At 46.7% G+C, this 21,710-nt stretch overlaps 1 protein-coding gene across 1 annotated transcript in view; it reads left to right on the forward strand.

The window, feature by feature from the left end:
* Positions 1 to 21,710, forward strand: part of SLC6A1 (solute carrier family 6 member 1) — a 150,097-nt gene that overhangs the window by 94,566 nt on the left and 33,821 nt on the right. The window contains exon 5 of the mRNA XM_075287611.1: positions 9,811 to 9,920. Coding sequence (XP_075143712.1) covers positions 9,811 to 9,920 — 110 coding nt within the window. The remainder of the gene's footprint in view (positions 1 to 9,810; positions 9,921 to 21,710) is intronic.

A 21,710-nucleotide genomic window follows, 5' to 3' on the forward strand; every position in this document is an offset into this window, starting at 1 on the left:
TTGGGAATACAAATACCCTCATTTCTTGCTACTGCCATATAGTGCCAGTTTCTGACTGGGAATTCAAAGAATATATTGGGGTTACGTGCACCCACAATTTTTACTACTGGTATACAGTGCCATTGTCTGACTGGGAATTCAAAGAATATATTGGGGTTACGTGCACCCACAATTTTTACTACTGGTATACAGTGCCATTGTCTGACTGGGAATTCAAAGAGTATATTGGGAATACAAATACCCTCATTTCTTGCTACTGCCATATAGTGCCAGTGTCTGACTGGTAATTCAAAGAATATATTGGGGTTACGTGCACCCACAATTTTTACTACTGGTATACAGTGCCATTGTCTGACTGGGAATTCAAAGAGTATATTGGGAATACAAATACCCTCATTTCTTGCTACTGCCATATAGTGCCAGTTTCTGACTGGTAATTCAAAGAATATATTGGGGTTACGTGCACCCACAATTTTTACTACTGGTATACAGTGCCATTGTCTGACTGGGAATTCAAAGAATATATTGGGGTTATAAATACCCTCATTTCTTGCTACTGCCATATAGTGCCAGTTTCTGACTGGTAATTCAAAGAATATATTGGGGTTACGTGCACCCACAATTTTTACTACTGGTATACAGTGCCATTGTCTGACTGGGAATTCAAAGAGTATATTGGGAATACAAATACCCTCATTTCTTGCTACTGCCATATAGTGCCAGTGTATGACTGGGAATTCAAAGAATATATTGGGGTTACGTGCACCCACAATTTTTACTACTGGTATACAGTGCCAATTTCTAACTAGGAATTCAAAATGCGCAAGGCTCCCGGAAAGGGACGTGGACGAGGCCGTAGGCGAGGTCGGGGGAATGGTTCTGGGGAGCAAGGTAGCAGTGAAGCCACAGGGCGTCCCGTGCCTACTCCTGTGGGGCAGCAAGCATTGCGCCACTCCACAGTGCCAGGGTTGCTTGCCACATTAACTAAACTGCAGGGTACAAACCTTAGTAGGCCCGAGAACCAGGAACAGGTCTTGCAATGGCTGTCAGAGAACGCTTACAGCACATTGTCCAGCAGCCAGTCAGACTCTGCCTCCTCTCCTCCTATTACCCAACAGTCTTGTCTTCCTTCCTCCCAAAATTCCGAAGCTTTACAGAACAATAACCCAAACTGTCCCTGCTCCCCAGAGCTGTTCTCCGCTCCTTTCATTGTCCCTCAACCTGCCTCTCCACGTCACGATTCCACGAACCTAACAGAGGAGCATCTGTGTCCAGATGCTCAAACACTAGAGTCTCCTCCATCTCTGTTCGATTTGGTGGTGGATGACCAGCAACCCACCCTCATCGACGATGATGTGACGCAGTTGCCGTCAGGGCATCCAGTTGACCGGTGCATTGTGCGGGAGGAGGAGATGAGACAGGAGTTGGAAGAGGAAGTGGTGGATGATGAGGACACTGACCCGACCTGGACAGGGGGGATGTCAAGCGGGGAAAGTAGTGTGGATGTTGAGGCAGGTGCAGCACCAAAAAGGGTAGCTAGAGGCAGAGGCAGAGGTCAGCAGCTTAGGCGAAGCCAGGCCACACCCGGAATCTCCCAAGATGTTCCAGTTCGTACCCAGCCCCGAAAAACTCCCACCTCGAGGGCACGTTTCTCGAAGGTGTGGAGTTTTTTCAAGGAATGCGCCGAGGACAAATATAGTGTTGTCTGCACAATTTGCCTCTCGAAATTGATTAGGGGCTCTGAGAAGAGCAACCTGTCCACCACTTCAATGCGCCGTCATTTGGAATCCAAGCACTGGAATCAGTGGCAGGCAGCAACGGCAGGACAAAGGCCGCCTGCCGTTCACGCCACTGCCACTGCCTCTGCCACTGCCTCTGCCACTGCCACTGCTGACTGTGCTGGCGATGCACTCCAGAGGACGAGCCAGGACACCACTTCATCTGCCTCCGCCACTTTGTTGACTTCTACCTCATCCTCCCCTGGTCCTGTCTTATCTCCTTCTCCTGCACCATCAAAGGCACCATCAGGCGTTTCTTTACAACAACCCACCATCTCTCAGACATTGGAGCGGCGGCAGAAATACACTGCTAACCACCCACACGCGCAAGCCTTGAACGCCAACATCGCTAAACTGCTGGCCCAGGAGATGTTGGCGTTCCGGCTTGTTGAAACTCCCGCCTTCCTGGACCTGATGGCAACTGCGGCACCTCGCTATGCCGTCCCTAGCCGTCACTACTTCTCCCGGTGTGCCGTCCCCGCCTTGCACCAGCACGTGTCACTCAACATCAGGCGGGCCCTTAGTTCCGCGCTTTGCACAAAGGTCCACTTGACCACCGACGCGTGGACAAGTGCATGCGGACAGGGACGCTACATTTCACTGACGGCACACTGGGTGAATGTAGTTGAGGCTGGGACTGCTTCCCAAACTGGCCCGGTGTACCTCGTCTCCCCGCCTAACATTCCTGGCAGGGACACGAGAAGAACACCCCCCTCCTCCTCCTCCTCTACCGCCTCCTCCTCCGCCACCGCCTCCTCCTCCGCCACCGCCTCCTCCTCCGCTGTTAGATTGACCCCAGCTACGAGTTGGAAACGTTGCAGCACTGGCGTTGGTAGACGTCAGCAGGCTGTGCTGAAGCTGATCAGCTTGGGGGACAGACAGCACACTGCCTCCGAGGTGAGGGATGCCCTCCTCGATGAGACGGCAATATGGTTTGAGCCGCTGCACCTGGGCCCAGGCATGGTCGTTTGTGATAACGGCCGGAACCTGGTAGCAGCTCTGGAGCTTGCCGGACTCCAACATGTTCCATGCCTGGCCCACGTCTTCAACCTAGTGGTGCAACGTTTCCTAAAGAGCTACCCCAATGTTCCAGAGCTACTGGTGAAAGTGCGGCGCATGTGCGCCCACTTTCGCAAGTCGACAGTAGCCGCTGCTAGCTTAAAATCTCTCCAGCAACGCCTGCATGTGCCACAACACCGGCTTTTGTGCGACGTCCCCACACGCTGGAACTCAACGTTTCAGATGTTGAATAGAGTGGTTGAGCAGCAGAGACCTTTGATGGAATACCAGCTACAAAACCCTAGGGTGCCACAAAGTCAGCTGCCTCAGTTTCACATCCATGAGTGGCCATGGATGAGAGACCTTTGTGACATCCTACGGGTCTTTGAGGAGTCCACAAGGAGGGTGAGCTCTGAGGATGCGATGGTGAGCCTTACAATCCCGCTCTTGTGTGTTCTGAGAGAATCCCTGATTGACATCAGGGATAACTCAGATCACACAGAGGAGTTAGGGATAGCATCCGATCCGTCACAGCTGGAGAGTAGGTCCACACATCTGTCCGCTTCACTGCGTTTAATGGAGGAGGAGGAGGAGGAGGAGGAGGAAGAAGAGTTGTCCGATGATGTGATGGTGATACAGGAGGCTTCCGGGCAACTTCGAATCGTCCCATTGTTGCAGCGCGGATGGGTAGACATGGAGGATGAGGAGGAAATGGAGATTGAACTTTCCGGTGGGGCCAGAGGAGTCATGCCAACTAACACTGTGGCAGACATGGCTGAGTTCATGTTGGGGTGCTTTACAACCGACAAGCGTATTGTCAAAATCATGGAGGACAACCAGTACTGGATCTTTGCTATCCTTGACCCCCGGTATAAAAACAACATCTCGTCTTTTATTCCGGTAGAGGGGAGGGCCAATCGCATCAATGCTTGCCACAGGCAATTGGTGCAGAACATGATGGAGATGTTTCCAGCATGTGACGTTGGCGGCAGGGAGGGCAGTTCCTCCAGTAGGCAACCAAGTTCTCACCGGTCCACACAAACGAGGGGCACACTGTCTAAGGTCTGGGACACCTTGATGGCACCCCCTCGCCAAAGTGCCGCCACGGAGGGTCCTAGTGTCACCAGGCGTGAGAAGTATAGGCGCATGTTGCGGGAATACCTTTCCGACCACAGCCCTGTCCTCTCCGACCCCTCTGCGCCCTACACGTATTGGGTGTCGAAGTTGGACCTGTGGCTTGAACTTGCCCTATATGCCTTGGAGGTGCTGTCCTGTCCTGCCGCCAGCGTCCTATCTGAGAGGGTGTTCAGTGCAGCCGGTGGCATCATCACTGACAAGCGCACCCGTCTGTCAGCTGAGAGTGCCGACCGGCTCACTTTGATAAAAATGAACCACCACTGGGTAGAGCCGTCATTTTTGTGCCCACCTGTGTAAAGCACCCCAACATGAAACTCCATGTCTGTACTCAACCTCTCCAATTCCTCCGCATCCTCATACTCATCCACCATAAGCGTTGCACAATTCTGCTAATACTAGGCTCCCTCCACCCTGATTTCCCCCAACTCTGCTGGTTAGAGGCTCCCTCCACCCTGATTTCCACCAACTCTGCTGGTTAGAGGCTCCCTCCACCATGAATTTGCCCAAACTGGGCTGTTTAGAGGCTCCCTCCACCATGAATTTGCCCAAACTGGGCTGTTTAGAGGCTCCCTCCACCATGAATTGGTCCAAACTGGGTTTTTTAGAGGCTCCCTCCACCATGAATTGGTCCAAACTGGGCTGGTTAGAGGCTCCCTCCACCATGAATTTGCCCAAACTGGGCTGTTTAGAGGCTCCCTCCACCATGAATTGGTCCAAACTGGGCTGGTTAGAGGCTCCCTCCACCATTAATTGGTCCAAACTGGGCTGGTTAGAGGCTCCCTCCACCATTAATTGGTCCAAACTGGGCTGGTTAGAGGCTCCCTCCACCATGAATTGGTCCAAACTGGGTTTTTTAGAGGCTCCCTCCACCATGAATTGGTCCAAACTTGGCTGTTTAGAGGCTCCCTCCACCATGAATTGGTCCAAACTGGGCTGGTTAGAGGCTCCCTCCACCATTAATTGGTCCAAACTGGGCTGGTTAGAGGCTCCCTCCACCATGAATTTGCCCAAACTGGGCTGTTTAGAGGCTCCCTCCACCATGAATTTGCCCAAACTGGGCTGTTTAGAGGCTCCCTCCACCATGAATTGGTCCAAACTGGGTTTTTTAGAGGCTCCCTCCACCATGAATTGGTCCAAACTGGGCTGGTTAGAGGCTCCCTCCACCATTAATTGGTCCAAACTGGGGTGGTTAGAGGCTCCCTCCACCATTAATTGGTCCAAACTGGGCTGGTTAGAGGCTCCCTCCACCATTAATTGGTCCAAACTGGGCTGGTTAGAGGCTCCCTCCACCATTAATTGGTCCAAACTGGGCTGTTTAGAGGCTCCCTCCACCATTAATTGGTCCAAACTGGGCTGGTTAGAGGCTCCCTCCACCATGAATTTGCCCAAACTGGGCTGTTTAGAGGCTCCCTCCACCATGAATTGGTCCAAACTGGGTTTTTTAGAGGCTCCCTCCACCATGAATTTGCCCAAACTGGGCTGGTTAGAGGCTCCCTCCACCATGAATTGGTCCAAGCTGGGTTTTTTAGAGGCTCCCTCCACCATGAATTTGCCCAAACTGGGCTGGTTAGAGGCTCCCTCCACCATGAATTGGTCCAAACTGGGCTGGTTAGAGGCTCCCTCCACCATGAATTTGCCCAAACTGGGCTGTTTAGAGGCTCCCTCCACCATTAATTGGTCCAAACTGGGCTGGTTAGAGGCTTCCTCCACCATGAATTTGCCCAAACTGGGCTGTTTAGAGGCTCCCTCCACCATGAATTGGTCCAAACTGGGTTTTTTAGAGGCTCCCTCCACCATGAATTGGTCCAAACTGGGTTTTTTAGAGGCTCCCTCCACCATGAATTGGTCCAAACTGGGCTGGTTAGAGGCTCCCTCCACCATGAATTTCCCAAAACTTGGCTGTTTAGAGGCTCCCTCCACCATGAATTGGTCCAAACTGGGCTGGTTAGAGGCTCCCTCCACCATGAATTTCCCAAAACTTGGCTGTTTAGAGGCTCCCTCCACCATGAATTGGTCTAAACTGGGCTGGTTAGAGGCTCCCTCCACCATTAATTGGTCCAAACTGGGCTGGTTAGAGGCTCCCTCCACCATGAATTGGTCCAAACTGGGTTTTTTAAAGGCTCCCTCCACCATGAATTTGCCCAAACTGGGCTGTTTAGAGGCTCCCTCCACCATGAATTGGTCCAAACTGGGCTGGTTAGAGGCTCCCTCCACCATTAATTGGTCCAAACTGGGCTGGTTAGAGGCTCCCTCCACCATGAATTGGTCCAAACTGGGCTGGTTAGAGGCTCCCTCCACCATGAATTTGCCCAAACTGGGCTGTTTAGAGGCTCCCTCCACCATTAATTGGTCCAAACTGGGCTGGTTAGAGGCTCCCTCCACCATGAATTTGCCCAAACTGGGCTGTTTAGAGGCTCCCTCCACCATGAATTGGTCCAAACTGGGTTTTTTAGAGGCTCCCTCCACCATGAATTGGTCCAAACTGGGCTGGTTAGAGGCTCCCTCCACCATGAATTTCCCAAAACTTGGCTGTTTAGAGGCTCCCTCCACCATGAATTGGTCCAAACTGGGCTGGTTAGAGGCTCCCTCCACCATTAATTGGTCCAAACTGGGCTGGTTAGAGGCTCCCTCCACCATGAATTGGTCCAAACTGGGCTGGTTAGAGGCTCCCTCCACCATGAATTTGCCCAAACTGGGCTGTTTAGAGGCTCCCTCCACCATGAATTGGTCCAAACTGGGCTGGTTAGAGGCTCCCTCCACCATTAATTGGTCCAAACTGGGCTGGTTAGAGGCTCCCTCCACCATTAATTGGTCCAAACTGGGCTGGTTAGAGGCTCCCTCCACCATGAATTGGTCCAAACTGGGTTTTTTAGAGGCTCCCTCCACCATGAATTGGTCCAAACTTGGCTGTTTAGAGGCTCCCTCCACCATGAATTGGTCCAAACTGGGCTGGTTAGAGGCTCCCTCCACCATTAATTGGTCCAAACTGGGCTGGTTAGAGGCTCCCTCCACCATGAATTTGCCCAAACTGGGCTGTTTAGAGGCTCCCTCCACCATGAATTTGCCCAAACTGGGCTGTTTAGAGGCTCCCTCCACCATGAATTGGTCCAAACTGGGTTTTTTAGAGGCTCCCTCCACCATGAATTGGTCCAAACTGGGCTGGTTAGAGGCTCCCTCCACCATTAATTGGTCCAAACTGGGGTGGTTAGAGGCTCCCTCCACCATTAATTGGTCCAAACTGGGCTGGTTAGAGGCTCCCTCCACCATTAATTGGTCCAAACTGGGCTGGTTAGAGGCTCCCTCCACCATTAATTGGTCCAAACTGGGCTGTTTAGAGGCTCCCTCCACCATTAATTGGTCCAAACTGGGCTGGTTAGAGGCTCCCTCCACCATGAATTTGCCCAAACTGGGCTGTTTAGAGGCTCCCTCCACCATGAATTGGTCCAAACTGGGTTTTTTAGAGGCTCCCTCCACCATGAATTTGCCCAAACTGGGCTGGTTAGAGGCTCCCTCCACCATGAATTGGTCCAAGCTGGGTTTTTTAGAGGCTCCCTCCACCATGAATTTGCCCAAACTGGGCTGGTTAGAGGCTCCCTCCACCATGAATTGGTCCAAACTGGGCTGGTTAGAGGCTCCCTCCACCATGAATTTGCCCAAACTGGGCTGTTTAGAGGCTCCCTCCACCATTAATTGGTCCAAACTGGGCTGGTTAGAGGCTTCCTCCACCATGAATTTGCCCAAACTGGGCTGTTTAGAGGCTCCCTCCACCATGAATTGGTCCAAACTGGGTTTTTTAGAGGCTCCCTCCACCATGAATTGGTCCAAACTGGGTTTTTTAGAGGCTCCCTCCACCATGAATTGGTCCAAACTGGGCTGGTTAGAGGCTCCCTCCACCATGAATTTCCCAAAACTTGGCTGTTTAGAGGCTCCCTCCACCATGAATTGGTCCAAACTGGGCTGGTTAGAGGCTCCCTCCACCATGAATTTCCCAAAACTTGGCTGTTTAGAGGCTCCCTCCACCATGAATTGGTCTAAACTGGGCTGGTTAGAGGCTCCCTCCACCATTAATTGGTCCAAACTGGGCTGGTTAGAGGCTCCCTCCACCATGAATTGGTCCAAACTGGGTTTTTTAGAGGCTCCCTCCACCATGAATTTGCCCAAACTGGGCTGTTTAGAGGCTCCCTCCACCATGAATTGGTCCAAACTGGGCTGGTTAGAGGCTCCCTCCACCATGAATTGGTCCAAACTGGGCTGGTTAGAGGCTCCCTCCACCATTAATTGGTCCAAACTGGGCTGGTTAGAGGCTCCCTCCACCATGAATTGGTCCAAACTGGGTTTTTTAGAGGCTCCCTCCACCATGAATTTGCCCAAACTGGGCTGTTTAGAGGCTCCCTCCACCATGAATTGGTCCAAACTGGGCTGGTTAGAGGCTCCCTCCACCATTAATTGGTCCAAACTGGGCTGGTTAGAGGCTCCCTCCACCATGAATTGGTCCAAACTGGGCTGGTTAGAGGCTCCCTCCACCATGAATTTGCCCAAACTGGGCTGTTTAGAGGCTCCCTCCACCATTAATTGGTCCAAACTGGGCTGGTTAGAGGCTCCCTCCACCATGAATTTGCCCAAACTGGGCTGTTTAGAGGCTCCCTCCACCATGAATTGGTCCAAACTGGGTTTTTTAGAGGCTCCCTCCACCATGAATTGGTCCAAACTGGGCTGGTTAGAGGCTCCCTCCACCATGAATTTCCCAAAACTTGGCTGTTTAGAGGCTCCCTCCACCATGAATTGGTCCAAACTGGGCTGGTTAGAGGCTCCCTCCACCATTAATTGGTCCAAACTGGGCTGGTTAGAGGCTCCCTCCACCATGAATTGGTCCAAACTGGGTTTTTTAGAGGCTCCCTCCACCATGAATTTGCCCAAACTGGGCTGTTTAGAGGCTCCCTCCACCATGAATTGGTCCAAACTGGGCTGGTTAGAGGCTCCCTCCACCATTAATTGGTCCAAACTGGGCTGGTTAGAGGCTCCCTCCACCATTAATTGGTCCAAACTGGGCTGGTTAGAGGCTCCCTCCACCATGAATTTGCCCAAACTGGGCTGGTTAGAGGCTCCCTCCACCATGAATTGGTCCAAACTGGGTTTTTTAGAGGCTCCCTCCACCATGAATTTGCCCAAACTGGGCTGGTTAGAGGCTCCCTCCACCATGAATTGGTCCAAACTGGGGTTTTTAGAGGCTCCCTCCACCATGAATTTGCCCAAACTGGGGTGTTTAGAGGCTCCCTCCACCATGAATTTGCCCAAACTCTGCTGGTTAGAGGCTCAATCCACCCTGATTTTCAAAACAAATGTTGGTGCCAACCTCAACTTACTACAAGGGCCAAATTCACTGCTGGTGACAAGCTCTCCTCACTGCAAGTGCCAAATACACATGTTTCAAGGTGTTTTCCTACTGTCAGAGAGGTGGTATTGAGTGTGTAAAGTGTGTAGTTGTTAGGCTGTGATGTTGGGGTAATAGAGGGTCTTTGGTGTGTTAGATGCCCCCAGACATGCTTCCCCTGCTGTCCCAGTGTCATTCCAGAGGTGTTGGCATCATTTCCTGGGGTGTCATAGTGGACTTGGTGACCCTCCAGACACGGATTTGGGTTTCCCCCTTAACGAGTATCTGTTCCCCATAGACTATAATGGGGTTCGAAACCCGTTCGAACACACGAACATTGAGCGGCTGTTCGAATCGAATTTCGAACCTCGAACATTTTAGTGTTCGCTCATCTCTAGATACTACTACTAATAAAGATGATAATTTTATGATACTACTATTGCTACTAATAAGAATAATAAGAATATTAATAATGATAATAACAAATTAAATAAAGATAACATGTCTGTCTGTTTTATTTCATAGGTTTTACCTTGGAAACATTGTGACAATTCATGGAACACAGAACGATGCTTCTCCAATTATTCTATGGTCAACACAACAAACATGACCAGCGCTGTGGCTGAATTTTGGGAGTAAGTGTCTCTTTTATAACTACATGAAAGATATAACACATATATAGCCTAATGTACCAGATTGTAGCACCTGTTATATAAGGGTGATATTATATGGAACTGTACCTCTAATAGATCAACAACACAGACTTCCATGCAGATAATTGTAGGCTGCAGCCTCAGGCTCCTCTAATAACAGGGTGAAGAGTATAATTGTGCTGTAACAACCAGTCCGACACTTGCTCTCTAACTATCACACAAGATCGTATAGACTTAATAAGTGGTTGCTATAGGCAAATGCACAGTGTTATTTATGTTATTTACTAAATTCTATAAAGAACTTGTCATGAGGCCGCAGTATTCATTGTACAACATGTGCAAAATCATTGGGGTGAACATTGCAGGAAAGAGAATGAGATAACTATAATATAAAAAGTAACATATGATGTGTTTTGTAAATTTTCATGCATATTATATACATATTTGAAATGATTTTGGTTTCATTCTCACCATTTATCTAGAAAAGGTCATCTTGCAGCCTCCCTTTTAAACAGAACGCATTGCTGTATTATTTTTAACAATGTAATATATATTGTCTATATAAAAACATTATTTTATCTATTATGTTTTTAGTATATAATTTTATATATAAAATTTTACTTTCTCACATATTTACTGGTGTCAGCAAACTTACCTGAGTTACTGTGAAAGTAGTTGCAGAGTGGACATTTGATTAACAGTAGGCAACTGGAAATTCTAGACATGTTGTGGGCATGCTCTGTGATGTCAGAGTTTTGTGGGCATGCTCTGTGACATGGGGTCTACATAAAGAACTGAAGAGCAGAGATCACACATATTCATTGTACTAAGCTGATAAATGGCTTACAACGTACAGTTTCTTTTTCTTTTTATATATTAGTCTGTATAAGAATCCTAAAAGAGAAAAAACAGAAATAGAGTATCGTGGGAAATGACTCGTTGAGATGGTGAAGCTGCCGACAGACACCTTATTAAACTGAATTTATAGCTTCACGGATTTGTATAAAGTATTTTGTGAAAGAAGGTCACAACAGGCAGACAAATAGAGTCCTGTAATAAAGTCCAGTAAACTAATCACCAGTCCAGCGCCAGCTCCGCCATAAAGGGAATCTGCAGACATTGATCACATGATTTATGCCGGGGAGACCTGTAAAAGTAAAATGTAAAGATGCCTGTAAATTACCTTTGTGGTCTCTTGCTAATCTTAAGAAATGTTACATTCATTTTTTATACCAAGAGCAAAATGTATTTATTTACAGATGATTTTATAACTATTATAGGTATTGTCATATTCACATGATATGCCTTCCTGTAACTTTCTGATCATTGGAGGTCTCACCTTTGGCCTTGCAATTATCTCAAGAATGAAGGTCCACCATCCCCATCCCCATTCAGGCAACCACTACCCACCAAATCCATGATGTGATAGAATGCTGAGGTGGCCAGAAATCAGACAAACCTGTTTAGTTCTGCTCTTTCTGTAACTTGTATGGGAGTTCCAGTATAAAAACAATGTAGTCGGCATCTCTAGGGAGAGGTACAGGTCCCAGAGTTTGGAACTTCCTGGAGATGGTATAGTGATGATTCTATATATATTCCAGAGATTGCTCTCCTGTTTATAGAGTGTATATCTCTCCTGTGTGGATCACGTCCTGTGTGGATCACTACCTATAACATCTCTATTGGCATCTCCAAACACTTCCAAACCCCACCAAGCTCCTCGTTTTTTGTTCCTCAGTACTTTCCTTCATGAGAGAGATGTTAAATGGTCACTAACTTTTCAGACAACTTAGTCTCATTTAATAGAGCAGGCAATTCTGGACTAAAATGTATTTTAAGTACAAATGTTTCTGCTTTCTGCCTGAACAAAAAAAAATGTCTAAATTTGCAGTTCACTTCTTGTTACTAGGGAAGTCCTGTTCATAATTGCAAGATGGCTTTATAGTGAGTGGAGGGGAGGGTCTATACTGTCTTCACACATTGATGGGAGGAGCTGATTCTCCTCAACGTCTCCACACTCATCTGCCGACTACTTTCTCTGTGCACTGGACTAAACATTCTGCACATCTCACAGCTTAAAATAACAGAAAAGTCTTCTAAGTACTTTTGTTTGGTTCTGGATTTTGTGTGTGATTACAGATGGGATATTACTTACATACACAAGCAGCTTCACTACCTGTGCTCACAGATTGCTCTTTTTCTTGTCAGGGATCTTTTTTGCTGTATCATACCTGCATGTACCCTATATCTGCAGTTCAGTGTTGCTGGATCACCTATATTATGTTTATGTGGGCTTTTCTCAGCTATTTGTTTGCTATTGCACAGTTACTCCTGGCAGAATTAGATGTTGCAAATCATTAGCAGTTATAATGGATAGGTAAAAGGGTTAAACTGTTACTTATTGTACATGCTTACAGTCTTAGAGACTAATGTATAATATGCTGCAGCTATAATAGGGATATTAGCAGCAAAAGAACCTTATTGGACTCCTTGTACAAAGGTTTACAGGTTTGCAAGAGTCTGCAGATATTTCAACTTTTCATTAAACTCAGGTACTCCACTTCCGAGACCAGGAGTGCAAGGATATAGTAAGTGACTCCATATAATTACTAGCAACAGATTTATACAAATCTGTGTCTGAGTGCACTGTGTCCAGAATCTCCAGTGTAATTTTTTGAAATGGACCCTCAGGGAGAGTTCACACGGAGTAACATGCCGCGTGATGTGGTACGTAGATGCCGCGTGAGCTTTTGCGGGCCGTTCATGCTCCCATTGATTTCAATCACGGCCGCAAAATAGCACCGCGTATACGATCCACGCTCCCATTGAAATCAATGGGAGCGTGAACGGCCCGCAAAAGCTCACGCAGTGTCTACGTGCCACATCACGCAGCACGTTACTCCGTGTGAACTCTCCCTCACCTTGGTCTCTTGGACTTCTTGTTTGTAAGAGATGACACAGTGAAGCCTATCATAAATTCTATCTCCGCCCATCTCTGCAAAACCAAAGGCTTGATGGAAAATAAAGACCAATTTAAAGGGGATATCCAGCTTTTTAAAATTGATGTCCTATCTACAGATGAGCAAACTGGTTCATAATGAGCTGAGTTTCTTACAAATTTTCCAAAATATCTTGTTTGAACCTCCCCTAGGCCTCCATTATTATATTATGTGGTCTATAGCATTTCCATTTTGGAATAAATCTAAACTAGTGGCTGAACCGTGTAAATATTCTCAAAATGAATCTTGTAAGGTACATCCATCTCTAGTCCTATCCGTAGAATAAGACATCAGGTCTACATTTGCTGAGTTCTGACTTTTGGGATTCCCACATCTATGATCATGCTGGGTCAGGCTGTAGTGCTAACTTGCTGTACTTTTAATAGTGGCCATAACAAATATTTCAATGGAGACCCATTCAAGTCTATACACAAAGCAACCACAAGAACCTCTATTATTCCTTATTAATATTCTATGCGTATAAGGAACAATAAATTGCCAGAGTGCCATATTTGTGACATTATACTATATGAAAATCTGTCCAATTGTATAGATTTATAGTCCAATTGTCTGCTATGCGGCATCGCACATTTATAAGATACATCCGGTTACAACACAGATTTATTGAATCAATCATATCTTCTCACTATGAAGCAGCCAAACCCTTCGTAATCCAGTAATCCAATCTGTATGTTAAAAAAATATAAAGGTCCAGCATCTGTTTCATTATTCGAGATAGACTTCAGCTCTGTGCGAACATATCTAAAAATCTCAGTATCAATGGAATAATCACCACTTGATTGCTCTTTCAGAGACACTGAATATTGTAATGTGTTTTTTCTGTTATATCTTCCTCCCCGCTTGTTATTTCAGTGACAGCTTTCAATACATTTACTGAAAAACTGAATATATTACAATTACATAGACAGAATGGATTAGGTTACTTACAAGCATCAGGGCAATACAGTGTCATATTTGTATTCCTATATAGAATGCTCTGAACTGAGGCTTATATAATATAACCTATGTAATTTACTTTACTCCCCACCCCTGGCGGCATGACCAATCACCTTCATCCGCAAATTCGCGTCAGATTCCTATGTGTAAACGTACCCTCACAATGTCATCGCTTTCCTGATCATCATTATCTTGATTCAATGGCTGGCAGGAAAAGTGGAGCAAGGATGTCTTTTCGGATTTTTTTTTATAAAAACTCTTTCCTTTGTATAGTATTGGAACATGAGCTACTGCAGTTTATAGCTGGCAACCTGCATTGAGAGCATTGCATTGTAGATTGTGGAATTTGTTTTTAATATGTAATCCCAGTAATTAAATAATAGCCCTGTGCCCATAATAACAATCATAGTGTTCCCATAATACAAGCCCATGGTCAATGCCAGACGAAAAGTTTAAAGCAAATCTGTTTGGTGATTTTTTTCTCCAGATCATATAGTATATCATGAGTATCTTATATCACAGAGCTCAGCTTCTCTCCTCTATTATAGAAACCTATATATCACAGAGCTCAGTTTCTCTCCTCTATTATAGAAACCTATATATCACAGAGCTCAGCTTCTCTCCTCTATTATAGAAACTAGAGATGAGCGAACACTAAAATGTTCGAGGTTCGAAATTCGATTCGAACAGCCGCTCACTGTTCGAGTGTTCGAATGGGTTTCGAACCCCATTATAGTCTATGGGGAACATAAACTCGTTAAGGGGGAAACCCAAATTCGTGTCTGGAGGGTCACCAAGTCCACTATGACACCCCAGGAAATGATACCAACACCCTGGAATGACACTGGGACAGCAGGGGAAGCATGTCTGGGGGCATAAAAGTCACTTTATTTCATGGAAATCCCTGTCAGTTTGCGATTTTCGCAAGCTAACTTTTCCCCATAGAAATGCATTGGCCAGTGCTGATTGGCCAGAGTACGGAACTCGACCAATCAGCGCTGGCTCTGCTGGAGGAGGCGGAGTCTAAGATAGCTCCACACCAGTCTCCATTCAGGTCCGACCTTAGACTCCGCCTCCTCCGGCAGAGCCAGCGCTGATTGGCCGAAGGCTGGCCAATGCATTCCTATGCGAATGCAGACTTAGCAGTGCTGAGTCAGTTTTGCTCAACTACACATCTGATGCACACTCGGCACTGCTACATCAGATGTAGCAATCTGATGTAGCAGAGCCGAGGGTGCACTAGAACCCCTGTGCAAACTCAGTTCACGCTAATAGAATGCATTGGCCAGCGCTGATTGGCCAATGCATTCTATTAGCCCGATGAAGTAGAGCTGAATGTGTGTGCTAAGCACACACATTCAGCACTGCTTCATCAAGCCAATACAATGCATTAGCCAGTGCTGATTGGCCAGAGTACGGAATTCGGCCAATCAGCGCTGGCCAATGCATTCTATTAGCCCGATGAAGTAGAGCTGAATGTGTGTGCTAAGCACACACATTCAGCACTGCTTCATCAAGCCAATACAATGCATTAGCCAGTGCTGATTGGCCAGAGTACGGAATTCGGCCAATCAGCGCTGGCTCTGCTGGAGGAGGCGGAGTCTAAGATAGCTCCACACCAGTCTCCATTCAGGTCCGACCTTAGACTCCGCCTCCTCCGGCAGAGCCAGCGCTGATTGGCCGAAGGCTGGCCAATGCATTCCTATGCGAATGCAGACTTAGCAGTGCTGAGTCAGTTTTGCTCAACTACACATCTGATGCACACTCGGCACTGCTACATCAGATGTAGCAATCTGATGTAGCAGAGCCGAGGGTGCACTAGAACCCCTGTGCAAACTCAGTTTACGCTAATAGAATGCATTGGCCAGCGCTGATTGGCCAATGCATTCTATTAGCCCGATGAAGTAGAGCTGAATGTGTGTGCTAAGCACACACATTCAGCACTGCTTCATCAAGCCAATACAATGCATTAGCCAGTGCTGATTGGCCAGAGTACGGAATTCGGCCAATCAGCGCTGGCCAATGCATTCTATTAGCCCGATGAAGTAGAGCTGAATGTGTGTGCTAAGCACACACATTCAGCTCTACTTCATCGGGCTAATAGAATGCATTGGCCAGCGCTGATTGGCCAGAGTACGGAACTCGACCAATCAGCGCTGGCTCTGCTGGAGGAGGCGGAGTCTAAGGTCGGACCTGAATGGAGACTGGTGTGGAGCGATCTTAGACTCCGCCTCCTCCAGCAGAGCCAGCGCTGATTGGCCGAATTCCGTACTCTGGCCAATCAGCACTGGCTAATGCATTGTATTGGCGTGATGAAGCAGTGCTGAATGTGTGTGCTTAGCACACACATTCAGCTCTACTTCATCGGGCTAATAGAATGCATTGGCCAGCGCTGATTGGCCGAATTCCGTACTCTGGCCAATCAGTGCTGGCCAATGCATTCTATTAGCTTGATGAAGCAGAGTGTGCACAAGGGTTCAAGCGCACCCTCGGCTCTGATGTAGGAGAGCCGAGGGTGCACTTGAACCCTTGTGCACCCTCAGCTCTGCTACATCAGAGCCGAGGGTGCGCTTGAACCCTTGTGCACACTCTGCTTCATCAAGCTAATAGAATGCATTGGCCAGCGCTGATTGGCCAATGTATTCTATTAGCCTGATGAAGTAGAGCTGAATGTGTGTGCTAAGCACACACATTCAGCTCTACTTCATCGGGCTAATAGAATGCATTGGCCAGCGCTGATTGGCCAGAGTACGGAACTCGACCAATCAGCGCTGGCTCTGCTGGAGGAGGCGGAGTCTAAGATCGCTCCACACCAGTCTCCATTCAGGTCCGACCTTAGACTCCGCCTCCTCCAGCAGAGCCAGCGCTGATTGGCCGAATTCCGTACTCTGGCCAATCAGCACTGGCTAATGCATTGTATTGGCTTGATGAAGCAGTGCTGAATGTGTGTGCTTAGCACACACATTCAGCTCTACTTCATCGGGCTAATAGAATGCATTGGCCAATCAGCGCTGGCCAATGCATTCTATTAGCGTGAACTGAGTTTGCACAGGGGTTCTAGTGCACCCTCGGCTCTGCTACATCAGATTGCTACATCTGATGTAGCAGTGCCGAGTGTGCATCAGATGTGTAGTTGAGCAAAACTGACTCAGCACTGCTAAGTATGCATTCGCATAGGAATGCATTGGCCAGCCTTCGGCCAATCAGCGCTGGCTCTGCCGGAGGAGGCGGAGTCTAAGGTCGGACCTGAATGGAGACTGGTGTGGAGCGACCTTAGACTCCGCCTCCTCCAGCAGAGCCAGCGCTGATTGGCCGAATTCCGTACTCTGGCCAATCAGCACTGGCTAATGCATTGTATTGGCTTGATGAAGCAGTGCTGAATGTGTGTGCTTAGCACACACATTCAGCTCTACTTCATCGGGCTAATAGAATGCATTGGCCAATCAGCGCTGGCCAATGCATTCTATTAGCGTGAACTGAGTTTGCACAGGGGTTCTAGTGCACCCTCGGCTCTGCTACATCAGATTGCTACATCTGATGTAGCAGTGCCGAGTGTGCATCAGATGTGTAGTTGAGCAAAACTGACTCAGCACTGCTAAGTCTCTGCATTCGCATAGGAATGCATTGGCCAGCCTTCGGCCAATCAGCGCTGGCTCTGCCGGAGGAGGCGGAGTCTAAGGTCGGACCTGAATGGAGACTGGTGTGGAGCGATCTTAGACTCCGCCTCCTCCAGCAGAGCCAGCGCTGATTGGTCGAGTTCCGTACTCTGGCCAATCAGCGCTGGCCAATGCATTCTATTAGCCCGATGAAGTAGAGCTGAATGTGTGTGCTTAGCACACACATTCAGCTCTACTTCATCAGGCTAATAGAATACATTGGCCAATCAGCGCTGGCCAATGCATTCTATTAGCTTGATGAAGCAGAGTGTGCACAAGGGTTCAAGCGCACCCTCGGCTCTGATGTAGCAGAGCTGAGGGTGCACAAGGGTTCAAGTGCACCCTCGGCTCTCCTACATCAGAGCCGAGGGTGCGCTTGAACCCTTGTGCAGCCTCGGCTCTGCTACATCAGAGCCGAGGGTGCGCTTGAACCCTTGTGCACACTCTGCTTCATCAAGCTAATAGAATGCATTGGCCAGCACTGATTGGCCAGAGTACGGAATTCGGCCAATCAGCGCTGGCCAATGCATCCCTATGGGAAAAAGTTTATCTCACAAAAATCACAATTACACACCCGATAGAGCCCCAAAAAGTTATTTTTAATAACATTCCCCCCTAAATAAAGGTTATCCCTAGCTATCCCTGCCTGTACAGCTATCCCTGTCTCATAGTCACAAAGTTCACATTCTCATATGACCCGGATTTGAAATCCACTATTCGTCTAAAATGGAGGTCACCTGATTTCGGCAGCCAATGACTTTTTCCAATTTTTTTCAATGCCCCCAGTGTCGTAGTTCCTGTCCCACCTCCCCTGCGCTGTTATTGGTGCAAAAAAGGCGCCAGGGAAGGTGGGAGGGGAATCGAATTTTGGCGCACTTTACCACGTGGTGTTCGATTCGATTCGAACATGGCGAACACCCTGATATCCGATCGAACATGTGTTCGATAGAACACTGTTCGCTCATCTCTAATAGAAACCTATATATCACAGAGCTCAGTTTCTCTCCTCTATTATAGAAACCTATATGTCACAGAGCTCAGTTTCTCTCCTCTATAATATAATTTTGTATATTGCAAAGTTCAGTTTCTCACACTCTATAGCATACAATCCTATATATCACAGAGCTCAGCTTCTCTCCTCTATTATAGAAACCTATATATCACAGAGCTCAGCTTCTCTCCCTCTATCATATAACCCTATATATCACAGAGCTCAGCTTCTCTCCTCTATCATATAACCCTATATATCACAGAGCTCAGCTTCTCTCCTCTATTATATAACCCTATATATCACAGAGCTCAGCTTCTCTCCTCTATTATATAACCCAATATATCACAGAGCTCAGCTTCTCTCCTCTATTATATAACCATATATATCACAGAGCTTAGCTTCTCTCCTCTATTATATAAACATATATATCCAAGAGCTCAACTTCTCTCCTCTATCATATAAGCCTATATATCAAGGAGCTCAGCTTCTCTCCTCTATTATATAACCCTATATATCACAGAGCTCAGCTTCTCTCCTCTATTATATAACAATATATATCACAGAGCTCAGCTTCTCTCCCTCTATCATATAACCCTATATATCACAGAGCTCAGCTTCTCTCTCCTATCATATAACCCTATATATCACAGAGCTCAGCTTCTCTCCTCTATTATATAACCCTATATATCACAGAGCTCAGCTTCTCTCCTCTATTATATAACAATATATATCACAGAGCTCAGCTTCTCTCCCTCTATCATATAACCCTACAAATCACAGAGTTTAGCTTCTCTCTCCTATCATATAACCCTATATATCACAGAGCTCAGCTTCTCTCCTCTATTATATAACCATATATATCACAGAGCTCAGCTTCTCTCTTCTATCATATAAGCCTATATATCACAGAGCTCAGCTTCTCTCCTCTATCATATAACCCTATATATCACAGAGCTCAGCTTCTCTCCTCTATCATATAACCCTATATATCACAGAGCTCAGCTTCTCTAACAGCACCTATTGCTCAAGAATAGTGAAGGCTAGAGAAAAAACTCTGCTGGAATCTGTGGAGAAGGCCTATTGCAGGATGAGTTTGAGTTGTTTGGGTGGTGAAAGGTGCTTTTTATTCCCCCTCCCCCCTCCAACTACTCCCTTTAATTCAATGTTTCATTGTGTCTGATTGTCACTGTGCAGGGGAAAACTATAAATATACACACAGCTCTACGACAGTCCTGTGGTCCGGGGTCAGTGACCATCACTTTCTGAGTCCTTTTAATCTGAGAAAGTGATGTCAAACCCTAGCAGTGTGCTACCACTTTCTGTGTGGGAATAACCCTTTAATGTCCTTGTACCGACAAACCAATAGCTTGTTCAGTTTAAGTACAACAATACATCTGCATGAGTTCTTTTTGAACGATAGAAAGTGGCATAAATTCAGGTGACAATCTTAATAGGCTTTACTTTCTATAGTTTGCAGGGCTCCTACTTTGTGATATCTGACAGAATGAGTTCTTTTCATCTATGAATTAAGAAGAGTGATCCTCTTAGTCTCTCGCCTGTACCCAGCTCCTTTATCTATGTTGCCTCAATCGCACAGTAACTGAAGGCGTCCTGTGTGCACTTGTCTTTCTACAAGTGGGTCATTCATCCCTCCTCTTCCCGGTGCCTGCTGACAGTTTTATCTGAGCGGTTTGTCCAACTACTTAATCAGATGCTTCACCTCAAGTTCCTGTTAACACTTTGACTTATGAGTCTTTTATATTTACCACTCTACATGTATATCTTCTGCTGTGCTGCTACACACTATACTATACAGCATTGTCACCTGTAGACTAAATAGTAGTACAACATCCCTTGACAAATACAGTCCTATGAAAAAGTTTGGGCACCCCTATTAATCTTAATCATTTTTAGTTCTAAATATTTTGGTGTTTGCAGCAGCCGTTTCAGTTTGATATATCTAATAACTGATGGACACAGTAATATTTCAGGATTGAAATGAGGTTTATTGTACTAACAGAAAATGCGCAATATGCATTAAACCAAAATTTGACCGGTGCAAAAGTATGGGCACTTCAACAGAAAAGTGACATTAATATTTAGTAGATCCTCCTTTTGCAATGATAACAGCCTCTAGTCGCTTCCTGTAGCTTTTAATCAGTTCCTGGATCCTGGATGAAGGTATTTTGGACCATTCCTCTTTACAAAACAATTCAAGTTCAGTTAAGTTTGATGGTCGCTGAGCATGGACAGCCCGCTTCTAATCATCCCACAGATGTTCAATGATATTCAGGTCTGGGGACTGGGATGGCCATTCCAGAACATTGTAATTGTTCCTCTGCATGAATGCCTGAGTCGATTTGGAGCGGTGTTTTGGATCATTGTCTTGCTGAAATATCCATGCCCGGCGTAACATCAACTTCATCACTGATTCTTGAACATTATTCTCAAGAATCTGCTGATACTGAGTGGAATCCATGCGACCCTCAACTTTAACAAGATTCTCAGTGCCGGCATTGGCCACACAGCCCCAAAGCATGATGGAACCTCCACCAAATTTTACAGTGGGTAGCAAGTGTTTTACTTGGAATGCTGTTTTTGGATGCCATGCATAACACCTTTTTGTATGACCAAACAACTCAATCTTTGTTTCATCAGTCCACAGGACCTTCTTCCAAAATGAAGCTGACTTGTCCAAATGTGCTTTTGCATACCTCAGGCGACTCTGTTTGTGGCGTGTTTGCAGAAACGTCTTCTTTCTCATCATCTCCCATACAACTCCTTGTGCAAAGTGCGCTGTATTGTTGGCCGATGCACAGTGACACCATCTGCAGCAAGATGATGCTGCAGCTCTTTGGAGGTGGTCTGTGGATTGTCTTTCACTGTTCTCACCATTCTCCTTCTCTGCCTTTCTGATATTTTTCTTGGCCTGCCACTTCTGGGCTTAACAAGAACTGTCCCTGTGGTCTTCCATTTCCTTACTATGTTCCTCACAGTGGAAACTGACAGGTTAAATCTCTGAGACAACTTTTTGTATCCTTCCCCTGAACAACTATGTTGAACAATCTTTGTTTTCAGATCATTTGAGAGCGGGCTGTCCATGCTTGGCGACCATCAAACTTAACTGAACTTGAATTGGTTTGTAAAGAGGAATGGTCCAAAATCCCTT

This window comes from Leptodactylus fuscus, chromosome 9, assembly GCF_031893055.1.
Source record: "Leptodactylus fuscus isolate aLepFus1 chromosome 9, aLepFus1.hap2, whole genome shotgun sequence".
In the NCBI taxonomy this organism is placed as follows: Eukaryota; Metazoa; Chordata; class Amphibia; order Anura; family Leptodactylidae; genus Leptodactylus; species Leptodactylus fuscus.